Below are 24,467 nucleotides of genomic sequence, written 5' to 3'. Positions count from 1 at the left end.
TCCTCTGTACCTTCCTTGGACTGTACCGATTCTATTCTGCAATCTGTTATTAATACAATTTTAAATCAAGCATTCACTACATCAGAGCCAGGGGATTTACTAACAGAAAACATTAACGAGTGAACGCAAAACGGCTGTTCTTGCAGCTTTCTTATCTCTTTTTATTATGGTAGGCTGCCCACTTTGGCACTTTGACTGTGGAAAGTGATTTGGCTGCTATCAACATTTGACTCGTTTCGTCTAACGTGGAGCTCCGTCGTACGTTGGTGTCGTGCGTTGGAAGAACAACCCGATCTACAAGCTCACAGCGCGTCGCGTATGCGTCGCGTATGCGATGCGCTGTGACCTTGTAGATCGGCTGTTTTTCAAAGAGCAGTGACGAATCAGGCTTTTCTATATCGGCTAGTACGGCCTTTTTCTCCCACCGTGCAGTGCGCGAACCACCACAATAGTTGCCAGTCATTCTGAGAGCCGAACAGCGAGTGTGACTTGCAGAAATAACATAACAAAAACTGTCAAAGTAGGTTTAGTTGTGTTCTTTTCTTTTTTATTAATAACACAGTTTTAAACACAGTTGGCCATGAAGGAAACAACCGCCAAGCGAAAGGAGAAACCTAAGGACTCCAAAGCCGACAAGACCAAAGATTCGGGCCCCGACCCGCAGGACGTGGACATGCCGGAGGAGGACGCAGCCAACGCGGTCAAAGCGCCCAAGGAGCTCGACAGCCTGACCCTGGAAGGTAAGCGGTCCCGCCGTGCGTGTGGTTGTTGTTGGCAGTTAACGATGTTAAAGACATGGTTATGGTTAACCGTTATAGTGACCGTTAACACTCCAAAAACTGACGTTCAGCTAGTTAGCCTAGCCAGCTAACGAAGCTAAACGAGTGTATTGGATGTAAACATTAAGTTGACAGTAACGCGGCTAGTTGTCTGGTGCTGTTGACCATAACAGAAGCCGAGGCGAGTTAAATTGCTCGGCTGGCCAATGGCCATGATAAGAGTGTTAGGTTTAATATTATGGGGACATACTAATTCTAAGTTGCAACAACGTGAACAAAATCACAATTTGTCACAGTTGGTACCTCTGCTCTGAGCTCACGGTGATTTGTGTTGTGCCAGTGACAGTGTTGTGATAGAAATATGAATCTAGTGTCTCTCTCTCTCTCTCGTTGATGTGCCACCTAATTTAGTTTGTTAAAATAATACTAGTGATACAGATCGAAGCCCCTCCGTATCTTTAGTAAACAAAAGGCCAGCTACCAAATACCAATCTGGAGAGAGAATTCATACAAGATAAACACATTAAATTGCAAAAGATGTGACCAAACTCAAATGAGCACACATAATTTGAGCTGGAACACTATAAAATGGAAGCTGCTAAATGGTCATTTTGGAGTCTTCTCTCCTGATTGGATAAAATTGGTTTACAAACATTTATTTTGTTTTAAAATTAACATGTACTGTATTGCTTGCTTGACTCTTTAACTCTTATTTTTAGATGCATGATGTGTTGATGTTGTTTACCCGGTATCCCAGTTACTTAGTTCCGTTTACACTATTTACATGACCATGCATGTACCCTCTTGATGATGTTTCAATAGGGTTCATGCATGCAATGTCTATTGTCTAGGCCTACATTTTGGAGAAACAGTGTGTGTGTGTGTGTGTGTGTGCTAAATGCCTGACTCTTTCCCTGTCTTCTTTACTTCTGCCCTTTGCCTCACACTTTCATCTCATTTGCTTTTCTTACTTAATCACTTTTTTTTTCTCCTCTCCTCCTCAACCCATTTCATTGTATATCGCCCTGTTTTTCTCCCCTCCTCTCTCTCTCCTCCTCAACTCATTCCATTGTACATCGCCCTGTTTTTCTCCACTCCCACTACCTCGCCAACACACATACCTCCTCATCCACCGTTCCTTCTTCCTTCCCCTCACCCTCTCTCTGTCCTCCATCAGACATCAAGGAACACGTGAAGCAGATCGAGAAGGCGGTGTCGGGGAAAGAGCCTCGCTTCGTGCTCCGTGCGCTGCGTGCTTTACCCTCCACCAGCCGCCGCCTGAACTCCAATGTCCTCCACAAGGCCGTGACCGGCTTTTACACCAACAACGCCACGGCCAAGGACTACCTGCTGGGCTTCCTGGAAGAGGTGAGGGGCGCCGCTGGATGGCCTACCCTAGAACCCCCTTTTTACACCTGCCATTTAACCACATGAACCTCGGCGCCCCTCTTTTGGGGGAGAAAATGAAATGGCAGCTCCAACAGATCAGACTGAAGACTCGCCTTTTCAGACCCCACGTTAACCTGTAGTACTTGCCCTAGCTAGCCTCAACGACCTTGCAGGCTTATGCAAAGGCTAAAATTTTAATTTAGATGGCATGTTATGTTTGTAGACAGATGCCAGGTCATTGTTGACCCAGCATCCTATAGTGTTTATAGTTCCAATGTACAGATTGTTGATTTTCTTTTCTTTTGGATATTATACTGTTAGAGTAGACTGATGATAGATTCTTATGATCCTAGAGGACAATTTCTATGCATTTGATATTACCTCTACATGTCATGCTCACTCCAAGTTGCCATGCAACACAATACACTTCATCTCCATCAATTTCTCCATCCGTCCATCAACCCTTTTTCAATCTCCACTTTTCACTCTTCTATGAATCCACCCATGCTTCCTTTACTTCTACCTGTGTCTTTCTGTCCATTCATCCTCCTGTTTCTCATCCTAGCCCATGGAGACAGCTGAAGGAGAGGTCCTGTTCCGTCCCAGGACGGGGAAAGCAGCGTCCACTCCTCTCCTGCCCGAGGTTGAGGCATATCTGCAGCTCCTAATGGTGGTCTACCTCAACAACAACAAGCGATACACAGAGGTGTGTGTGTGTGTGTGTGTGTGTGTGTGTGTGTGTGTGATAATTAGAGAATCTGTGAACTCACAACGCGTTGTTTGCATGCCCAGAATCGGGAAGCGTGTGTTGTTCTCGTTAGCAGATGGTGTTGCACAGGAAGGAAACACTGTTTTAGATTTCAGAATACATGTCGGTATCTCCCCTCCGTAGGCCCAGAAGGTGTCAGACGACCTGCTGCAGAAGATTGGCTCACAGAACCGCAGGGCTCTGGACCTGGTAGCGGCAAAGTGTTATTATTACCATGCACGGGTCTACGAGTACCTCAACCAGTTTGACACCATCCGCAGGTACACACACACACACACACACAGGATCTGGATCCAACATTGAGGAACCAGAATCGGTTCCATCTCATTTTTTTTTATCAACTGGTATGTGATTGTGATCTTCAGGTCTGCAATACAAACTTTTAAAATGTCAAGAACCACCATCATTTTACAATTGAGGTTTGGTTCCATTTGTACTCCATTTGTACTCTCAGAGTTTCATTCCTGTGAGGTTTCCTTTGGAACCCCTATTGGATTTGTTATGGGGAACTATTATGGGAAGAGGGAATTGTGAAGGAACTGGAATTGTTAAAATCCTAAAGGATACCAACCCTACACACACACTTTTCAGTGGAACTGTATAGAGCAGGGCACGCTGCGAGGGTACAGGAAGAGAATCCCCCATACATAATTCCATAGACGTTTCAAATGTCACGATTTGTCAAATCGGCTGTTGGCTTTGTACGAGGCTTACAGGCCTCTTAAATAAAAACTTTTTGAAAAGTCTATGGAATAAAGAACAGGGAATTCTCTTCTGGTTCCCTCATCGTTCTGAAAGGGGGCGGGACTGCGATGCTCTATTGTAAAGAGTACTCTCTCTGACTGTCCCTCCTCTCGCCCCCTCTCTGTCATCTCCCTCCCTCCCTCTTCCAGCTTCCTTCACACGCGCCTGCGCACGGCGACGCTGCGCCACGACGCCGACGGCCAGGCCGTCCTGTTGAACCTGCTGCTGAGGAACTACCTGCACTTCAACCTGTACGACCAGGCCGAGAAACTGGTGTCCAAGTCTGTGTTCCCTGAGCTGGCCAACAACAACGAATGGGCCAGATACCTGTATTATACTGGTACGGAGGGGGGAGAGGACATATACCTGTATTATACTGGAGGAGATACCTGTATTATACTGGAGGGGGAGGGGGGAGAGGACATATACCTGTATTATACTGGAGGAGATACCTGTATTATACTGGAGGGGGAGGGGGGAGAGGACATATACCTGTATTATACTGGAGGGGGAGAGGAGATACCTGTATTATACTGGTAAGGAGGGGGGCAGATATCTGTATTATACTGGTACGGAGAGGAGAGAGAGGACGTGTATTATACTGGTAAGGAGGGGGGCAGATATCTGTATTATACTGGTACGGAGTGGAGGGAGAGGGGACATGAGGGCAGGTGATCTATGCAGACGGACATATTGGAGATCTCCACCTGCTGATACATCTGCCGTAGGGCTAAGCGATACGAACAAAATCAATTTGACAAGATACCGTCACCATCAATACCGTCAATATATTGACAGCGTTGTCTTTGTACCGTTCCAAAATTGTCAGAAATAGATCAATACGTCTGTTGCAATGTGTTCTGAGCTATTTCTATCAATTATTGAAAGTACAAAAGCGATTAAAACCAGGAAAAGCTTACACCTCTGACATATGATGTGCAAAAACACATAAGAGGAGAATGGCTCTCAATTCAAAGGAGCTCTTGGCATGAGAAACATGCGTTTAAATCACCAAAGCAAGTATCAAGACTGGCTGTCACAGAGGGGAAATACCTAAATTTAATTAATCAAAACAGCAGTGAGTGATGGAGAAGAACCCAAGAAGGTAGCATATCAACAAATCTTTGAATATAACAGACCTACAAGCTCATGAGGTAAGAGCTTGTTTGATTGATGTTTTTGTAAAGAGCAGTGGTTACATTTCTTCAGTATTGGTACTATTTCATTCTCTCTAGGTCGTATCAAGGCCATCCAGTTGGAGTATTCTGAGGCGAGGAGGACTCTAACCAATGCTCTGAGGAAGGCTCCTCAGCACACCGCAGTGGGCTTCAAACAGACGGTCAGTACTATGCTCACTCATTATGCTCACGTGTATCTACAAGCCAGACTTTTCCTTCACAGAAAATAACGTGATCCCCTGCTGAAAAACGGCCATGTGCAGTTAACATCAGCAAGCAACAAGATTGCACGACTGATTATAAATTAGGTCATTAGGTGGCCATAAGTCTTTGAACTTGTCTAAATCTCCTAACCTACTACTAAAACCACCCCTTTACCCTCTATCTGTATCCCTGTCTCGGGGTCTCTCCTCTATTTCAGGTCCATAAGTTGTTGATAGTGGTCGAGTTGTTGTTGGGGGAGATTCCTGACAGACTGCAGTTCAGACAGCCATCGCTCAAAAGATCACTCATGCCTTACTTCCTTCTCACACAAGGTACACACACACACGCATACACACTCTCCATAATGTCCCAGCTACCCAGAATGATTTAATTGACAAGTGTCTTGTAACTTTGTGCGTGTGTAGCTGTGAGAACGGGGAACCTGTCCAAGTTCAATGTGGCCCTGGAACAGTTTAATGAGAAGTTCCAGACAGACGGGACCTACACACTGATCATCCGACTGAGACACAACGTCATCAAAACTGGTAGGGTGTGTGTGTGACTGTACAGTGTCAATAGGTTTATAAAAATAGCAGTGTTTATAAATGTGTGGTTTCATCAAAACCATGTAATCCTACTTTTGTATATAACTATAGCCACAACCAAGGCTTTGACTACTTTTGCTGTAAACTATGAAATGTCTATGACTGATTTGCAATAGCCTAATGGAAGCACTTTCTCTGTGTGAGAGAATGGTATGATTTATTGAAGGCCTAATGGATGAGTTGAGAGTTTGGTTAACTTGTCTTAAATTGAATCAACATTGTGTTTGATATATTCGTAGGATTTCTTGTTGTAGAAAAGTCTTTGAACCATAATGGCAAATGAAAATTCTCAGTTATTTATGTCCAAATGTATGATAAATGTTCTCCCTGTTCTCTCTCTCTCTCTCTCTCTCTCTCTCTCTCTCCGTGTACATAGGAGTGCGTATGATCAGTCTCTCTTACTCCAGGATCTCGCTGGCAGACATTGCTTCCAAACTACAGCTGGACAGTCCAGAGGATGCAGAGTTTATTGTGGCCAAGGTAACATGCTCATTCACATGCAGACATCTTCTGCTTAATCTACAAATGTATTTCCCAACAACAATTTGGGTGACAAATCCATAACGTTTTTTATTTCGGGGGGCATTCCTGTCACAGTCGTACAAATAACTAGATTGTGCAAAGGAAGTTTACTACTCTGCTATCGGGACACGTTCTAATTCTGAATCATCTCCCTCTTTCTTTCTCTCAGGCCATCCGTGACGGAGTAATTGAGGCCAGCATAAACCATGAGAAGGGTTTTGTCCAATCTAAAGAGACCATGGACATCTATGGGACCAGAGAACCCCAGCTGGCGTTCCACCAGAGAATTTCCTTCTGTCTGGACATCCACAACATGTCTGTCAAGGTCAGTGCTCGCTGTCTCTCTCTCGCGCTCTCTCTCACTTACGCACACACACACTATCTCATATCCGATGTTGTTTACAAACCCTAAAAGCCAAACGGAAACGTAATTCATTTTCCAATATTCAATGCCAAAAACAATGAAGTCGTTAATCGCAATGTCAAATAATCGCCAAGTACCGTTTCATGATCATGGCAAACCTAGGTGTTTGTCCCCTCATGGTTTTATGCACACTCAGGGCCCTATCCTTCACGCCGCCTTATCCCAAAACTTGGTGGTTCAAATGGTTTCAAAATAGTAAAAAAGGGGTAAGGGGCACGCAAGATATGGCCCTCAGTGTCGTGTCCCATTTCTTTTTATGGTTAGGATCCTGTCAGTCCAGTCTCTTTTCATGGCCAAAGATAGTGGATTTCATAACTTCCATGCTTTGTATAAAAGCAAAGATTAAACCCTCAATATGTGATTTCTTCACCTGGTTGGCAGTATGTAGAAGAAAAGCAGGAACAACATTACTAAAACATAATTTTACTTACTGTGTTAATTGTTTAGGAATCGGCACTAGTGCATGGGGCTCCTTTTTATATTGTTTCACAAATCGCACATTTAGACATGGTCTCATTACAAATACAAACATGTTTAGTCTTTATTTTGCTTTAATCCATGTGTTTCTCTGTGGCTTGAACGTTGTCTCCCCCTGCAGGCAATGCGGTTCCCTCCTAAAGCTTACAACAAGGACCTGGAGTCCGCAGAGGTGAGAAAGCACCATAATGATCCCACGGGTACAATGTAGGGCTGCAACGGTTAATCAAACTAATCATTTTAATTGATTTAATAAGATATTGGTGTAGAGCAGTGGAGAAATGGGGTGGGGGGTGTACTCGTGTAGACCAATGGGGGGGGAAACTCCACTTCATAGTGTTTAAGTGGTTAAAAACCAGATGTTATTATATCCAAGAATGATTGTTAGAGGTGAAAAATTAGTAAGCTTCCCTAGCCCAGCAGAGCTCTTGATCATGTGCACTTTGTGCAGGGGGTTTAATGGCAGATTGCCCTTTTATGGCGGCCCACTTGGGACAAAACACTGGAGTGTAGCGATCAAAATAAGCGATTTAGCGCTAAACCCCTTGCGCACTCTCGGACCTCCGGTAACGAAGCTCTGGCAACGCAGCTGCATCTGTTACAATGAATAGTGGGTGTGTTAGGTTTAGGTGTGCCGTGCACTTTTATCCAAAGTACTTTACATGGATTGTGCATTACAGTAATTCACACACACAATCATACACCAATGACTGAGGAAACCATGAAAGGCACCAACCTGCACATCGGGAGCAATTAGGGGTTCAGTGTCTTGCTCAAGGACACTTCGAGCCCGTGATCGTACTGGGAACCTTCCGGTTACCAAGAGTAAACAGCTGATGCTATTAATTGAATTAGTTGCTGCTGTTTTTACTCTCTGACGCATCTGTCATACGAATCCATTATGTCCGTCCCCCACCCACCCACTGTTATTCCTATATGAATGTGTTTTAGCCATACACTGTAAAATAAAAAATGGACAAAGCTTTCTCCGGGTCTGATATGGACGTAAGATGAAGCCTGTCAGTAAATCGCCATCTTTCTAGGTCCGTTTGGGCCCAGCTGGCCATTGGTTGTCCCAGACAACGAGGCGGGACTTCCCCCCCCCCCCCCTTCTTCGTTGGTTTTTATTTTGACTCGAGCGGGGGGGGGTGATCCCGATCATAGACTGTAACGGTAGCCATGCCCCTCAGAACATACTCTACTTTTTTTTTAATAAATGGTACCATAATTTTCCAAAAAATTATATTATGACATGAGAAATGAGACTTTAAACTAGTGACTGAAAGCAGAAAGTATTCATGACCATGTTTATTAAGGTAATACAGTCTAGGTGAAGTTGGGCCCAAATACATGGACCTCTATGGAGCTATGGGGTTTTTTTGGGCCCAATGACAGCGCCACAACATATGAACATTATATGAACTCAGGATGAAGTCAGGATTGCCTACTGGCTTCAGACACTATTGGCTTCACTGTCCCCCTGGTTTTATCATAATGGAAGCAGTGAGAGACTGACCACAAGAGGGCAGTCTTGACCTTTTGACATGCAGGGATTGGAGACTATTGGCATGCTTTTGTTTAATTGAACTAGTCTGTTTTTACATTTTTTACATCACTGGCATCTTTGAAAAGGAACAGATTAACAGTGAGGTTGAAATGGAACACTTTGCTGATATTTGACACGGTGGCATTATTCTTAGTAACTTTCTACCTCTCGCTCTGGAGTGCTTTAAAAGAACAATCTGCATAATGCTCTGTTATACTCCACACAACGATTAAACGCATTCTGATCTGCAGAGTAATACAAGATGCTAGGAAAGAAGGCGGCGGTCCGGGCACTCAGGTTAAAAATGAGGAGAGGGTGGATAAAAATCAAGGTACTTTTATTTAGAAAAGTTAACACCCAACATGTTTTTCGACTCACACAAGTCTTCATCAGGGCCCATCAGTACCTTGATTTTTATCCACCCTCTCCTCATTTCCAACCTTTTTTTGTTCGGATCGCCGCCTTTTATTCTAGAATTCCAGTGCCACGGATCTTTGTAGCACCAGTCCACTTTATTTTTTACTTGTATCGCACCTCCATCGAGCACCTGGTTGACTCTCTGTCGCAATACAAGATGCTGTTGGGATTAGGGCAGGTGTCAACCTGCCTCTTGGGCCGATTTAATGTTTTCAAACAATCGCTGAACTGCTAAAACGGTGACTATGAAAAAAATTATAAGTTATTAAGACCTGCTGTGTTCCGTGTTCAGTCAGGGCCAATGTTCTCACCTAAAACAACATATCGTCTGATGTCTGTCGGGTGGAAACCTCATATGTCCACGTTAAAAATGCATAATAGAAGCGCAGCAGGAATCAGTCGGTGGCTCTTACAGATGGGTGCTCTTTGGTGATACACACACAACGATTATAGACACAAAGGGTGAAGAAAATAAATGTATTTGAGCAAGGCAACAGAAAATGTCCAACACGTTTCCACCTACAAGGTCTTCGTCAGGGTCTTTTCATAGCAAACGTAGCAGATCTACGCTCTAAGCTCGAAACGTGTCGCTTTTCGAGCTTGCAGATCTGTTACTTTTGATGCTTCTGTGTGACGCTGTAGTATGATCAAGTAGGGCGTTCATTTCCAGGGAAAAAAATATATCCTTTTTTTTTTTTCTGTGTTTGTGCACATGTAGGAGCGCCGTGAGCGCGAGCAGCAGGACCTGGAGTTTGCCAAGGAGATGGCCGAAGATGACGACGATAGTTTCCCCTGATTCAGTCTGCCAATGTAACGTTCTCTTGGAGGGGGGGGGGGGGGGACGATATGTCTTTCTGTGTCCGTACTCAACCGTTAGTAAACTACCCACAGTCCCTTGCTTCCTTTCACAGAGGTGTGTTTTATTTGGCACGTGTTCCTGCCTTGGTGCCTCTGACAACCGTGCACCCCCCGAAAAAGAAGAAAAAAATGTATAAACTAAAACTATGTATTCTCCTCTCCATAGTATTTGGCAGAAAATTAATAAATGATGTTCCTTTCTTTTGTCTAACTTCGTTTGCCCCTTTTGTGATTATTTCATTTTCTATTCTACGTTTTCATACTAGACTTTTGAGGACGCAAGCAAAAGGTGATTGTAATCAAATACCAGGTAATTACATTGGATCACAACCATGGCCAATGAGCTATATGGCGTTGAGTCGTCATAATGGGGAAAAAGAAACGTGTCAAGGGAATGTTTATACAGTGGTGGTAAGTTTCAAAGGTCATTGCTTTTGTAGTTCAATACTAGTTCAATGCCCTGGTAACGTCTGTCCCAACAGCCAGGAATCTTGGTGTTGTCCTGGACAGTCAGCTCTCGTTCAAAACTCACATCACAGCTGTCACTCGATCCTGTAGGTTCACACTCTATAACATACGACGAATTAGACCGTTCCTCACCCAGGAATCAGCCCAGCTCCTAATCCAGACAACAGTCTTGTCAAAACTTGACTATTGTAACTCCCTCCTTACTGGCCTACCAGCATGTGCACTTAAGCCTCTCCAGCTGATCCAAAATGCTGCAGCTCGCTTGGTCTTCAACCAGCCAAAATTCTCACATGTCTCCCCCCTGCTCCGCTCCCTCCACTGGCTCCCGGTCGCTGCCCGCACAGAATACAAAACTCTGATGCTGGCATTCAAAGCAACCAAAGGTATGGCTCCCCCATATCTTGCAAGTATGATCGAACCCTACAAACCCTCCCGCTCACTCAGATCAGCCAACGCAGGGAAGCTGGAAGTACCCTCACTAAAAACGCCGGGACAACGCTCCACACGTCCCAAACTCTTCTCCCTTCTGGCTCCAAAACTGTGGAATGCACTTCCCATTGCAGTCAGAACTGCAGCATCACTCCCAATCTTCCGCCGTAGTCTGAAAACCCACCTTTTCAGACTCCATCATGGCCCATAGCACTTACCCCACCCCCTTAGATAGCAATTCTGTAGACTTGGATAGCATTTGATACAGACTTATAGCATGTTATGTAGACAGCATAAGTGCATTGTATGTAGTCATAGCACGTCATAGTACATATGTGTAGCATAGTAGTATAGATGTATAGCTTATATGTATAGTTTCATTATAGATATTCCACTGTTACTTTCTTAGCTACGCATGTTTCATGATAAATGTCTTTATGTGATGTATTCCCATGCTTTTTGTTCTTGCTTAATGTAAGTCGCTCTGGATTAAGAGCGTCTGCTAAATGCCTAAATTGTAAATTGTACTTGGGTCGATGTATGCTCACGCTGCACCAATTGTATGTAGTGTTATATCCAGGCCCATAGTTGGCAAACATTTCAGAATGTTTGTTTGGAAAAACACTGAAGTTTGAGAAGAACTAAATTGGTCCCACTGGGCTTGGGCAATATACCGATATTACCGTTTACTGCAATATTTGAAATCAATATCGGTAATATCGCGGAGTATATAAATAAAACCGAATACTAAAAAATAAACGTCTACATTACTGTCTGTGTGAGGAATTTACGAGTATTTAATTTTAAACGACTATAATTTGCCTAATAACTTAGTGTCCATGCATTGACTGGCACTGGCGTTGAATTACGGCGACAGCAGCATTCTCGCATTGTCGGACCGCCTCCGCCCAGGAAAGCAAACGCAACATGGCGCCGGTGAGAGTAACAAGTCCTAGCAAGTTGGTTCGTAAAAAAAAGCTGTTTGGCAGCATTTCGGGTTCCAGCCAAATGAAAAAGGCCCATAATCGTTAATACCGATTATCGTGATATTATTCACGGCATCAATACAGATATCAAAAAAATCAATATCGCCCAAGCCTAGGTCCCACTAGGGAGTAGGACATAACGTACTTTATGCAGCATTACTTTTTTTTTGTATCCCTTTTCAAACCACTGCAGGACTGGTGCTTTTTTCTCAAATTTGGCTATTATCCAATGGCTTTGTAGAGCGTGGGACGGCTGTCATCACCAAGATGTGTTTGATGTCAATCAAACTCTACACAAGTAGGTCAAGATCAGGTTAACCTGTCACTCACTGTCTTTGCTCTTTACGCTATGCCCAACGGAGGGGAAAATGCAAGTCACCTCAAAGTCGGCTCTAACAATGGGAAATGATTACAATGGTGTGAAGGTGATTCGGGAATTTTTTTTTTTTACTTTTGAGAAACCTAGTAATGTAGCCTATATTCTACTGAACTTTTAATATGACTATGTTTGATGGGAACAATCATGTTATCACATGTAAGGGGGGGGGGGGGGGGAGTGGAAGATAATACTGTTCATTACTCAGTTTTCTCTGTGATTTTACATACCTGTAGACGCTGACTGGCATATTTTAGCGTCTGATCCTCAGTTGCACAATTTTAAATGTCCCCGCTGGAAACCTGTGACGTTGAGTCTATTCAGACCTGCTTCCTCCAGAATTTACGTCACAGCGCATACTTTCCCCCCAGAGGGAAATTACCTACTATATGTGGCGTGTGTCAATCGTGTGCCCTTAAGATATGTAGAACATGGCAGCCCCATAATGATGATTGACGATGTTAAAAGTAAAACGCTACTTGGTCTATCTATGCCATCACTGACTAGGATTTGAGCAATCTGGGAACCCATCTGCAATCTGTCTTGAGAGATTAGGATCTGAGCAACAAATTCTGTTGGAATGCCAAACTCAAACCCTTAAAGCACATTTCTTTGAGGCTGGTCATTCCATTTCTGCTCCCTGTTGCATAGACTTGGAAAAGGTTCACAGATAATGATGATTTCAACAGTTTCCTTTGGAAAAAAAGAGGATCACCGTCTTTTAGCCCTAGAACACTAAACTTTTGTCAAACATTAAGTTTGAGTACAACAATGCATGGAAACTTGAGGTACTGTAATTCGCCGCCGACCCCCATCTGAAAATATGTTGTTGCAGGATCCCCTCAGAAGCAAGGTTAAAAACGTTCGCTCTGAAAGAATATATATCCAAAGATTTGCTCCACATTTTCACGATTTTTCAAAAATAGCAGACCTAGAGCTTTTTCTTTTTTCTTTTTTTTTTTTACCTCACTTTTAATGATGAATTACATTAGACAGTACAGGCATATTTTGTGACATATTTAAGTCACACAATGCTGATAAGATTGAGTAAAGTTTGATTTTCTGTTGTGGCCTCCTGGTAGCGCTATAATTGACCATTTGCAGACTGCGGTTTCCATCAGAGTTTGGAAGCACTCGTTTTCAGTACAGCAATGTCCTGCTGCCTCTTGCATTATGTGCTAATTCAAAACAGGTGGTACACTGGACATTTGAGTGATATCAGTAACAAGCACTTCCAAACACCAGCACATAGAAAAATAATCACCTGCAAGGACACAAAGTAGCTAATTTATACAGGGGGTTTTTGAGTGGTGGAACCACTCCAAGGAACAGCAATGTTCGTGTTCACCTACCTATGTGGCCATGAGCACGAGAATGACTATTAGTACTAGTAGGGGCGCTGTTTGCCAGAAACAGAGAGAGAGATAGTGCTGCACTGTTTCCTGCTAATGAGAGAGGAGAGGGGAGTTGCACCACTCAGTTCACACGGGTGTGATTTTATGAAACAAACACTTTGAGAATAGAAAGAGAATAATCCAAGCTTTCCGCACAGCTGCAATGTTGGTGAGTTTGACGTTGTTTAATACTTTTCTGTTTGGATGAATGGGCTGCCATTGGAAGTTGCACCTAGGTAGCACGGTGCACCTTGCCATTAACTTATTTGGTAAGATGGCCTGCATATGGAGAATAGGCCAATGTGAAAAGGGTGTCATGTCTCTTAGGCCATGGGTTTTCAACAGGTGGTCTGTGGACCACTGGTGGTCCGTGGAGGTATTGCATGTGGTCCCTGACCATGCATTTAGTAATGTAGGATTTGTTTTAAATCTTCTAGTGACCTGTGATGAGTCCATCTATAGTAATTTACTGACAAGTTGGAGTTCAAGAAATTCAACAGAATCTCAAGAAGGGGGAAGTGTACAGTGTACAGGGGAAGTACAGCCACTGCTGCGCTGATTGTCTGGTTGAGTTATTATTAGGACATTTTACCAGAAACAGTGGGATGTATACACATGGGATGCATAGCAAGTGTTAACTTACAAAAGCACTAATCTTAGCCCATATCACCACTTCCCCACCCAACACAATAGTGGTCCCCAGGTTGATTGGAAGTCAGGGTGGTGGTCCCTCGTTCACAATCAGTTGAAAACCCCTGCTTAGGCCTTGAGGCATTTTGTTCCAAAAATGTGTCTTGCAAAAATCCACCTGTTGGTGGCGCTATAACAGGCCAATGTGAAAAGGGTGGGATATATTCCTCAGCCTAGTAGGAAAGTCTGTGAAAGATTTCATGTAAATTGCACGCTGCGTTCATGATTTGAGGCGTTTTGTTCAAATCGGGCCAATCCTACAAACTTTGAAAGCCAATGTCAGCCAATTAGGATGGCATATGAAATACCGGACAGATCCGTCTTGAACACATGACTATATAGATGGTGTGTAACGATTTGCTGGATTTTTGGACAGAAGTCTACACCTTGACAAGCAGTACAACTTGGAGGAAGGATACCTTTTGTCTATATACTTTTTTGCAGCAGCTGTATAGTGGAAATTCACTGCCTGAGTGTGTAATTGCCCTATTTCAAAATAGCGTGATTTCGGTAACTGTATAATTAATTTTGGTCACGTTCCGCTACTCTACTATACCTGTGTGTGTGTGTGTGTGGGGGGGGGGGGTCTGGAACAGAGCCATTGAGAAAGAGAGAGTTACAACACTCCAATACACTGATTGTAAATGATTTATCTGTAAATGACAGATTGTGACTGTTAAAGTAATTTTCAGACTTTCAGATTAAGATAAATTCAAGCTTGCTCTATAATGAAAGTTACATGAAACATTGCATGTCAATAAACATCACTTTAGTAATAAAGTCAGAATAAATATTAGATTACCGTAGATAATACAGATCAGGTTCAAAATGATGGACCCAAACCTCTCTGAACCTGAAATTGGCCCAGAGATCCGAGTGGAACTACTATCCATACTGTAGCGGCCTAAATGTTGACAATGACATTAAATTGCATGTTTTCACCTCGATTAATAAGGAACCCTCTTTGGAGCTTTTGTAGTGATGCCGCTGGTGAGGATGCTTTCGACGAGTCCTCTGTAGCCAGAGTGAGAAGCTGAGGATGCTTCTTCAGCACCCTAATGAAGTACAGCCACTGCTGCGCTTTTTTTCGCTGTAGCAACAGTGTTTTCAATCCCGCACAGATCTTTTCACACATTAAGGAGAAATAAACGTAAAACTGCCTCCCGTCCCTGCTCCACCTCTTTCCCCTTGATCGTGAAGGGTTGCAGTGTCTGAAATCCAGAATGACTTCCTTCGTTTTATCCATATTGAGGTCGAGATCATTGAACCTCTCCCTAGCAAATGATGATGTTCACCTGTTCCCTGTAGGCTATACACTGACTCATCTCCTCCCTGAATAAGGCTCAGGATGGTCATGTCATTGGCATACTTTATTATGACGTTACTCTTCTGTGTGGATAGACCCAGACTGCACTCCCTTGAGTCCCTGGAGCATGCAAGCACAAAGTTTGAAGTTGAACGGCCGGGCGGTTTATCTCGGAAATATCGAGATATGTGAGCCACAGACACACGCCGAGATTCCGTAGGTTTCGTAGATTTATAGTAGGATTGAGCAACTCTGTGGCTTCTTCTTTTTCACCTAAAATGTTGAGGTTGTTTACAAGCAAGCAGTGGCGGAAACTCCGTGGGTTCAGAGGCGCGATTGAACCCCCTGGCATTTTGGCAAAGGCGCGACTGAACCCACTGCATTTTGGCAAAATATATCTATATGCACTGCAGTAAATTATGCACCCACTGACTGTCCACTGAAATTTCCCCTCCCCAGTGGTCATGTTGTCATGCACGTAGTCATAGGTGTTGGGCCGCCGCGCATGCCGCATTCAAATGCTAATAAGGTGGCTTTTGTTCGAAAAAACAAAACTCGTTTTTTTCCACCGCTGGGGGGGGGGGGGGGGGGGGCTGCTTGAACCCCCTGCCGTTATAAGAACTTTCCGCCTCTGCAAGCAAGCTTGCAGAGACGAGCATGGGGTAACTGTTCTCCTCCCTGCCTGCGTGAGCTTTCCCCTTGGGTCATGTTGGGCTGCCGAGCTGCTCCGAACAGCGGTGCTGCTAATGCTATTTATGCGGGTGTCAGTGTCACACATACATCTTTCAACAGGTGGTCTGGAGATTGACTTATAGTTTATACCCCCAGTCAGTGGTGGAAAATGTACTCACATTCTGTACTTGAGTATCAATACTGCAATATATAAATGCTCTGTTACAAGTAAAAGTATTGGTATCAAAATATACTTAAAGTACCAAAAGTATAAAGTAGCCTACTCTTTAATGCTGCATGTCTCATTTTAAGTTTTCAAACGAAAAAGGTATTAGAGGTGCTCCGATCGATCTGCCACCAATCGGTGATTGGTCGATTCACTCCAATTGACTCAATTGGCACGCTGGGCAAGTCCTGCGCTGGAGTTTGGTGGAAGTAGCGGGATTTTGGCGGAAGTACTGCTCAAGGAGACGTTGACGCTTTACAAATCTTTTTTTACATTCTTCGGGTATGCAACAAGTGTTGTGATTGGTCGGAAAATATCGTATCCGGGGGAAACACATCTGATGGATGTTCCGTCCAGACATTTCCAGCTATGCACTTTCTGCCTTTTCTCTTTGCAGATGAGTAAGGCTGGGCTACTCAATTGGTGAAGGGCAATTTACCCAATCTGGAAAAAACAATCTTTTCTACCATTTAAGTGGTATAGAAGTCAACCGGTACAGCTAATCGTGAGAAAAACAATCAGTGATTGGGATCGGTCCCAAAAAAACCTGATCAGAGCACCTCTAATACAAATATTTAGAAAAAAGCAGATCCACAAAGTCACAATGTGTCACATAGCGAGATTAGTGACATATGGTGAGCTTTATAGTTCGGCTATTTTCAAATGACCAACATTTATAGGGGCTGAAGTGGCTTATGTATGTTTTGTCATCCAAATGTACAAACTAACTAGTAACTAAGGCTGTCAAATAAATGCAGTGAGGTAAAAGTACAATATTTGGATCTGAGATGTAGTGGAGTAGTAAAGTAAAAAATACAAATACCTCAAAATTGTACTTAAGTAAATACTTTACACCACTGCCCACTTACAGGCCTCTAGGATTTCTAGATCTGTTTGTAGGAACAGGATAGAAAGTTTACAAGTAAGAATTTCAAGAGTAAGAAAGATTGAGAGTAAGAAAGATATTGGTGTGCAGATGAAATGGTGAATTGCATGTGCAGCAGTGGTGCAAAACAACAAAGTACGGTACTTTACTGTAATGTTGCGGTACTTTTGCTTACTAGAGTACTAGACGGTAAGCGATGTTCTTTGACGGCACAATATCCTGTTTTGTAAACTTTCAGATGTTGGCCTACGCACAGTGTGCTAAGAGATTATGATTTAAGGGTTTATATGTCCTCTTGCTTGATTAATGTCCTGAAATGTAATTGCACTGTAATGTAAAACAGCTCTGACGTTCCCAGGTTCAATCTGATTCTCTTCTCAACATTTGACAGTCATCCAACTGTTTCGCAAGTAGTCTAGGAGGCTACGGCTCAATGCAACAACTGATTGAGAGGCATTTGCAACAGTGCCAGAGTGTAAGCCTGGTATTCACACCAATGGAAAAAGAAATGGTACTTAACAACAATGAATGCGGGTATAAAAGAAGCAAGACGGTGTCTGTGACTAAAGCAAGCTGTAGGAAAAGGTCAGCATGTTTGAATGCACTGGAAGATGTTTCCAAAGTATTGTGTTCCAGTGCTGAATTCATGCAATGCATTGTTAGCTGTGTGACACTGCCGCACAACAAGGTATAACACTCCCTAGACATATTCAAGTAAAATACAACTATTATTAATGCATGACCTGGCTTTAATCTTGTCAAGTCCATTTAAATAGGTTGACTTTTACTGAAGACTTTAAAGTTATAAGCCTACTTTCAACATCAATGAGCAGATGAAGGAAAACACATGGATTGGTACAATACTTAAAATTGTACCAATTGGTAGCCTAATTATCTTCTTCATCAATGCAGTAGGTTATTAGCCTAAGTATAGGCTTATAATTATCAAAAATATCAAAATCAATAGACTTCAATTCGGTCTTCCTCTTGCCATTCAATAGGTGCAAAACACATCACACATTTCATCTTGTGCTATACTGCACACAAGCACGGAAATTATGTATTTATTTTCTGATTGACAGAGATAATCTCATTAATCTCGTCATTCATCCACAACCCACCATGCCAATGCATGTGCTGTGGTGGTGGGGAGGGGGGGGGGGGACTACTTCATGCACTTCATGTCAAACTATATTCCTATATGATGGGAGTGTGCCTTAAGAACAATACATGTATACACTGTAACATCCTGGGTGTTTCAAAATAACATATACACACCTGCAAATGATGCTCATTCTGAATAGCATGCACATCTGCCTTCATACACTGCATACACAGGGCTCCATCTTGCGCCATCCTTATCCCTAAACCATTTTCTTTACTATTTTGAAAATAATTTAGTACGCCTAATTTAATAATAATAATTTAAACTAGCCGATCTACATCTACATGTTGTGAGCTTGTAGATCAGCTATTTGAACTATTTTAAAATGTTTTTTTAAATAGTAAAAAATGGCAAATAAGTATAGGGATAAGGGTTAAGGGGTGGCGCAAGGGGTGTGTGTATATACAGTATCTTCGTGTTCTATTCAAGCCGTTTCTTTTTAGCATCTTTGCCTTTGCTCTCACTCTACCTCTACCCTCTCTCTTCTCACACAATATACATGGATGGAGCATTCATGGAAAAATAAATAATGTCACCCGTTGCTTTTTACACCTAACTATAAAATTATATATATTGTTGGCATGGCATTATTATCTCTACCTATAAAAGCTCATGCATGGGGCAGGACTTAGCTGGGAATTCAGAAGAGAAGCTGCAGTCTTTTCTGGGTTCAGCTTGAGGCTGAGAAGACTTTCAGGTAAAAGGTTAACTTACGTGTGTGTGTGTGTGTGTGTGTGTGTGTGTGTGTGTGTGTGTGCGTGCGTGCGTGCGTGCGTGCGTGCGTGCGTGCGCCCAACGCTGCCCAACGCTGGGTGGCATCATGGTGCAACACAGAGTAGAGGCCTCTGCCCAACGCTGGGTGGCATCATGGTGCAACACAGAGAGTAGAGGCCTCTGCCCAACGCTGGGTGGCATCATGGTGCAACACAGAGTAGAGGCCTCTGCCCAACGCTGGGTGGCATCATGGTGCAACACAGAGTAGAGGCCTCTGCCCAACGCTGGGTGGCATGGAGCAACACAGAGAGTAGAGGCCTCTACACTCTACACAGGGGGGGACCTGTCAATCAGGATTCCACGCCCCTCTCGGTTGAGGCCGCGCCCCCAGGCAACTTCAGGGCCAAAACAAGACGTAAAAGTTTTCGACCTGAAAGTGAAAAAAGTTAGAGGCGAAAAAATAAATAAAATCTGAAGCCGAAAAAAAAAAGATTTGAATCCGTAAAAATATGATTTGAATCCGTAAAAATAAGATCTGAAACTGAAAAATAATAATTTACTAAAAAATAATAATTTACTAAAAAATCTAAATATATTTAGATTCAAATCAAAAATACATTTGAACTGAAAAAAAACTTTTGAATACGTTTTTTTATTTTTCAAAGTTCAAGATACAAATGTGAGACTTTCGGTTTCAATTCTTATTTTTCCACTTCAATTTTAATGTTTTTTCGTCAACTGTTTTTAATAAATGATCAAAACTTTTGGCCCTGAAATGGCTCCATAGCCTCCTGCCTGCCTGCGACCCGAATGTGGCCCCAATTAGCTGACTGCTCACTGTGAATGACCCCAATGATCAGCAGGGGTAAATAGGTTGTGCAACAGACATTCTGAATTTCTGACAGACAGACAGACATACACACACGGCTGTTCTTGGCAGCGGTTTATAGCACCGCTCAAAAACTAAACTAACAGTGGACAGAAATTAGTCTTGAGCTGAACTGTAAAGCTGTCTACAGATAAGAGTGTTTAAGCTATGGGAGACGTTTATTCCAAGCCTATAACAGAAAAGATTGTTCTCCCATTTTCATTGATGATATTGCACAAAATAATGGTGGTTGTATAGTAGGCCTACAGGCTTCTGTTTAAATGTGTGCAATATAGGCCTACACAAACATTAGGCTACGTCAATCAAATGTGAAAATGTGAAGACAATAACAGTATAAAGTTTTAATTTTACCCTGCGTCTTTCTTAATACCATTTAATTGTTATCATTAATATAGAAGTAAAAGTCATACGGTCATTTGGGCACATCTTTACTTTTTTTGGCACACTATCCTGTTACCATGTACATCTAGAATAGATCAGACTTTGGTGACGCCCTCGATACCTGACTCAACCCCTCATATTTTCGTCACTTCGGGAACTGTCGGAGTCATCCGCTGCTTCTTTGTTAGTTATTGCAAAGTAACGTTTACAATGCCTGTTCACCGTCACTGGAAAATCCCACGAGAGAAATATTTCGGCATAAATACTCAATTGTCGTGCAAATGGCGCAGAACAGAAGTTGTCCCCTCTACTGAAGGAACTGTAAGTGAAACTGAAAGTGTAAGGGACCACGACCACCTGCGACCTCCATAGACACAGAATGAACCGTCTTTTCCGTAAGTCTACAGAGTCAGCGCTAAATTGCGACTGCACACTTTAGCGTGCTCTAAAACACATTAAAACAGTTGCTTAATTAGGTCTATATATTATTTTGATAACGCATCCTAGCTATGTTTAAACATAGAACAACGTAGAACTGTGTTTGATCTTGCATGCATTGCATTTGCAGTATATTATAGTTGTGGAATCTGTGGAGAATGGAGATATAGTCCTGTGCGAACGTTGGGGCTTTTATAGTAAGCTTTTTGGTAACTTAAAAAGACACTTATTATTATTATTATTATTATTATTATTATTATTATTATAGTAGACTAGACAATAGTCTCTCTGTAACTGACTACTGCGCACTTTACGCACGACCTGAACGCGTCGGCATGGCATTTCCTAATCTCGCTCTCTCTCGCTCTCTCTCTCTCTCTCTCTCTCTCTCTCTCTCTCTCTCTCTCATATATTCCAGTTGTTGCCCTGCAGTGCTGCATGGTCGTTTTGGTCCACTCTGCACCTGTTCGGGTGTTGGATGACCCAGAGTTCAAAAGGACCACGGAGCGCATGAAGACTCTTGTGCTGAAGATCCGCGTTGACATGGTCCCCACGGTGTATAGCGCCATTGTAATAGAGGAGGTAACTGTAATGCCTTATTTGCCTATATACTCCAGCCTGGAGGTTCAGCCTGATCTTTATCAGCAGTGGAATCACTGTATGCACTGGTATTTGGAGAATCCCCATCAGTTTTGGGTGAACTACTCTTCAATTGTCTGTGACAGCGCAATTGTTCTCCTTAGTTTTATTGAAATTATCACATTGTCTTGATTCATAGTGACACTGATAAGGAGTTGTGAGCATCGAAATGATAGGCTGTCTCAGGTAATGGGACTACAAGTCCGGGCAACTCCATAGCTATGTGGGCTGTTAGAGATCTAGTCATTTGCATAATATTGTGTGTTGCGTTTCCACGTGCGTGCATGCGTGTGAGACAAAATGAGAGACTTACAGTGTCAGGGAGTGCATGCAGTCATTCACATGCACACATGTTTGTGCGTGTGTGCGTGTTCATGATACATCCGTAACCAGAGGCTCCTGTCTTCCTGCTCCCTTCAGGGTTTGGAGCTTGACCTGTCCAGCCTGCCAGCACACCTAGACGACATGAGGATGTCACTGGGCATCCGAGATGCTCCAATACTAAAACCACTGTCTGAACACTTCACCCTGGTGAGTACCTACTTTTCCTGCGCGGGTGTGTGTGTGTGTGCGTGCGTGCGCGCGTGCGTGCGTGCGTGCCTCCGTCTGTGTGTCCATCTGCTCATCTGTATGATTATGACTGCTATCCGTCATTTTATAGTTTCTGTGAGAACAGAGAGGATAGAGGTAGGGGGGGAAAAGGATTAAGATCACTTATTTTGCTTTTTCCCCCATTCTATCCATATACTCCTATTTGTGCTTTTATATACTGTAAACTATTCTGTTAATTTAGCACAGAGTTAAATACTTTTCCTGTTATGTTTTGTAGTGCACTGAATCAAATCCATGATGGAACATAAATCAAATTGAGATTGTGGGTTTGTGGTGGAACGTCGTGATTCCTTTGTTTTTGTGTGAGTTGTGGCGCTGCGATGGCTCGGCTGACGTGTGATTCTGTTGCGGTGTGTGTGCAGGAGCGCTGTCTGAGCCGCATGTCAACAGGAGTCCGGCTGTACCACGACCTGCTGGGAGCCCTCGCTACCAAGCTGTCAGGTCTCACATACCTCATGAATGACCTGCAAGACCTGCTGGGACAAATCCGTAGCGTAAGTCTGACCGCTCACATGCATACACTGCACGGAGTGCACACACACACACACACACACACACACACACACATAATACACAGACATGGTATACAAGCATTAAGACCTACTATTAAGATCTACAAACTGACTAACACGTCATGATGCAAATGTTGTGACTTTGGTGGGGGGTGGGGGGACGACGACAGGCTAACCTGTCCACCAGTGACATCATCGATGGGGAATCCAAGCTAATAGAAACTGTAGGCTTTCTATTACTGAAACGTTACAATGCGATAATAGAACTAGAAGCCATCATAAAAATCTAATTGTTAAAAAAAAATATGTCACTGGAAGACGGGTTTTGGAACTGTCCACAGCCCTCCTATGAGACACAGACCGAGTAGAAAAAAAAAGATTGTGCTATTTTATCATGAACATTAGTGAGGACCAATTATATGAAAAGACGTTGAAAACTGGTGAAGTGTCCTGTGGTTTATTATCAGCGTCTCTCTCTCTCTCTCTCTCTCCAGATGCAGGCGTTGGCTCAGGTGAGCGACATAGAAGAGTACCAGAGTCCGGACCTGGCATCTCGTCTCGCCGACTCCGGCAACTACGAGCTGCAGGTGGCCAGTCACCAGACCCTTGCCCGGCTACGCATCTTCTGCCACGATCTGGTACGTAGCCTGAGAAACATCAGCAGCTACAAGGCCTGAGAGAAACCGTACCGAACCCCAACGTCTGTACTAGAAATACATAATGACCCGTAGGCACAGGGGGCGGCTCAGGATTGGACAGCAAGTCAAACACAGAAAGCCACCGTTTAGTGCTCTGAAAAACCCTTTCAGGAATCCATACAAAGCTCAAGGATGTTGAGATATTGTGAGCATTTAATATTTAAAATAGCCTGCATGGACAACTCACTACCTCTTCTGCTGAATATTTACATAACTGGCTGACCGCAACCTCACCTCCTCCGTCTGACTCAGCCAACATGGAAGTGCTGTATCGAGATTGCCTCACTGCACTGCAGATATAGTCGATGTGGTTGTTTGGACAACGATGTGAAACAAGCCTGGTATCTCCTTTTGTGGTTGAGGATTCCTCCTGCCAAAACCTTAGCGAGACCTACAAGTCACTACCTGCCATGCACTGTGAAAGTTCCTTCACAAATAGTGTCAGACAACCTCTATTTTCCCCTTCATCGTCACGCCATGTTCTAATAATGTATCTGTCCGTCCTGTAAACGTGAATTTATTTATTTGTAAACTGCTTATTGACTATGCTATTTATTGTAGGCTATCTAAACAACGAACAGCCACTGTTCTTATTTATTATGTTGCACATGAGGTGTTGTTTATGTTATGCTATTGGTATTGGTTGCTATTTATTTATATTTTAAAGTACTTTTGCTTTGTTACAACGGCCTACTGTGCAGTGCTGATTCTTTGCCAAGACACCGTCAGCTGAGACATGTATTTAAATGACATAGTGTAGGATGTGACACAGACAAATGAATGTAGAGAGAGAGAGAGAGAGAGAGGGGGGGGGGGGGGGTAGGTAGAGTGTGTGAGAGAGGGAGATGTGTGTGTAATACTTGCAGGCCCAGAAAGTGTGTGGCATTCTAAAATTGTGCAATGTTTGGAATGATCACATTGCTCACAGTGCTTCATGGGCAATTGCACTGCGTCACAAGCCAGCATACGACAGAGCAATATCATTCATTCATGCATTCATTCATCCATCCATCCATCCATTCATCCATCCATCCATCCATCCATCCATCCATCCATTCATTCATTCATCCATTC

At 43.2% G+C, this 24,467-nt stretch overlaps 2 protein-coding genes across 3 annotated transcripts; both read left to right on the top strand.

The window, feature by feature from the left end:
* Nucleotides 1-431: 431 nt before the first annotated feature.
* On the top strand, nt 432-10,126 carry psmd3 (proteasome 26S subunit, non-ATPase 3). The gene is made up of 12 exons (XM_080775489.1): nt 432-740; nt 1,957-2,147; nt 2,734-2,874; nt 3,061-3,197; nt 3,831-4,021; nt 4,917-5,020; nt 5,281-5,395; nt 5,489-5,608; nt 6,045-6,148; nt 6,360-6,515; nt 7,213-7,263; nt 9,773-10,126. The coding sequence occupies exons 1-12, from the start codon at nt 581-583 to the stop codon at nt 9,848-9,850; spliced, it is 1,548 nt and encodes a 515-aa protein (XP_080631615.1). The 5' UTR covers nt 432-580; the 3' UTR covers nt 9,851-10,126.
* A 1,878-nt stretch (nt 10,127-12,004) lies between these two features.
* Nucleotides 12,005-24,122, top strand: LOC308323852 (uncharacterized protein). Of its 2 annotated transcripts, none has more exons than XM_080775708.1 (5): nt 12,005-12,093; nt 21,351-21,514; nt 21,992-22,102; nt 22,546-22,677; nt 23,190-24,122. In XM_080775708.1, the coding sequence occupies exons 1-5, from the start codon at nt 12,063-12,065 to the stop codon at nt 23,370-23,372; spliced, it is 621 nt and encodes a 206-aa protein (XP_080631834.1). In that variant the 5' UTR covers nt 12,005-12,062; the 3' UTR covers nt 23,373-24,122. The 2 variants fall into 2 exon arrangements, with proteins under 2 accessions (XP_080631834.1, XP_080631835.1); XM_080775709.1 differs by lacking the exon at nt 12,005-12,093 and adding an exon at nt 20,722-20,889.
* Nucleotides 24,123-24,467: the final 345 nt, after the last annotated feature.

The sequence above is a fragment of the Protomyctophum bolini genome, assembly GCF_963924005.1.
Source record: "Protomyctophum bolini genome assembly, chromosome: 11".
In the NCBI taxonomy this organism is placed as follows: Eukaryota; Metazoa; Chordata; class Actinopteri; order Myctophiformes; family Myctophidae; genus Protomyctophum; species Protomyctophum bolini.
The sequence above is the reverse complement of the archived record's forward strand: the minus strand, read 5'-3'. Positions and strand labels throughout refer to the sequence as shown.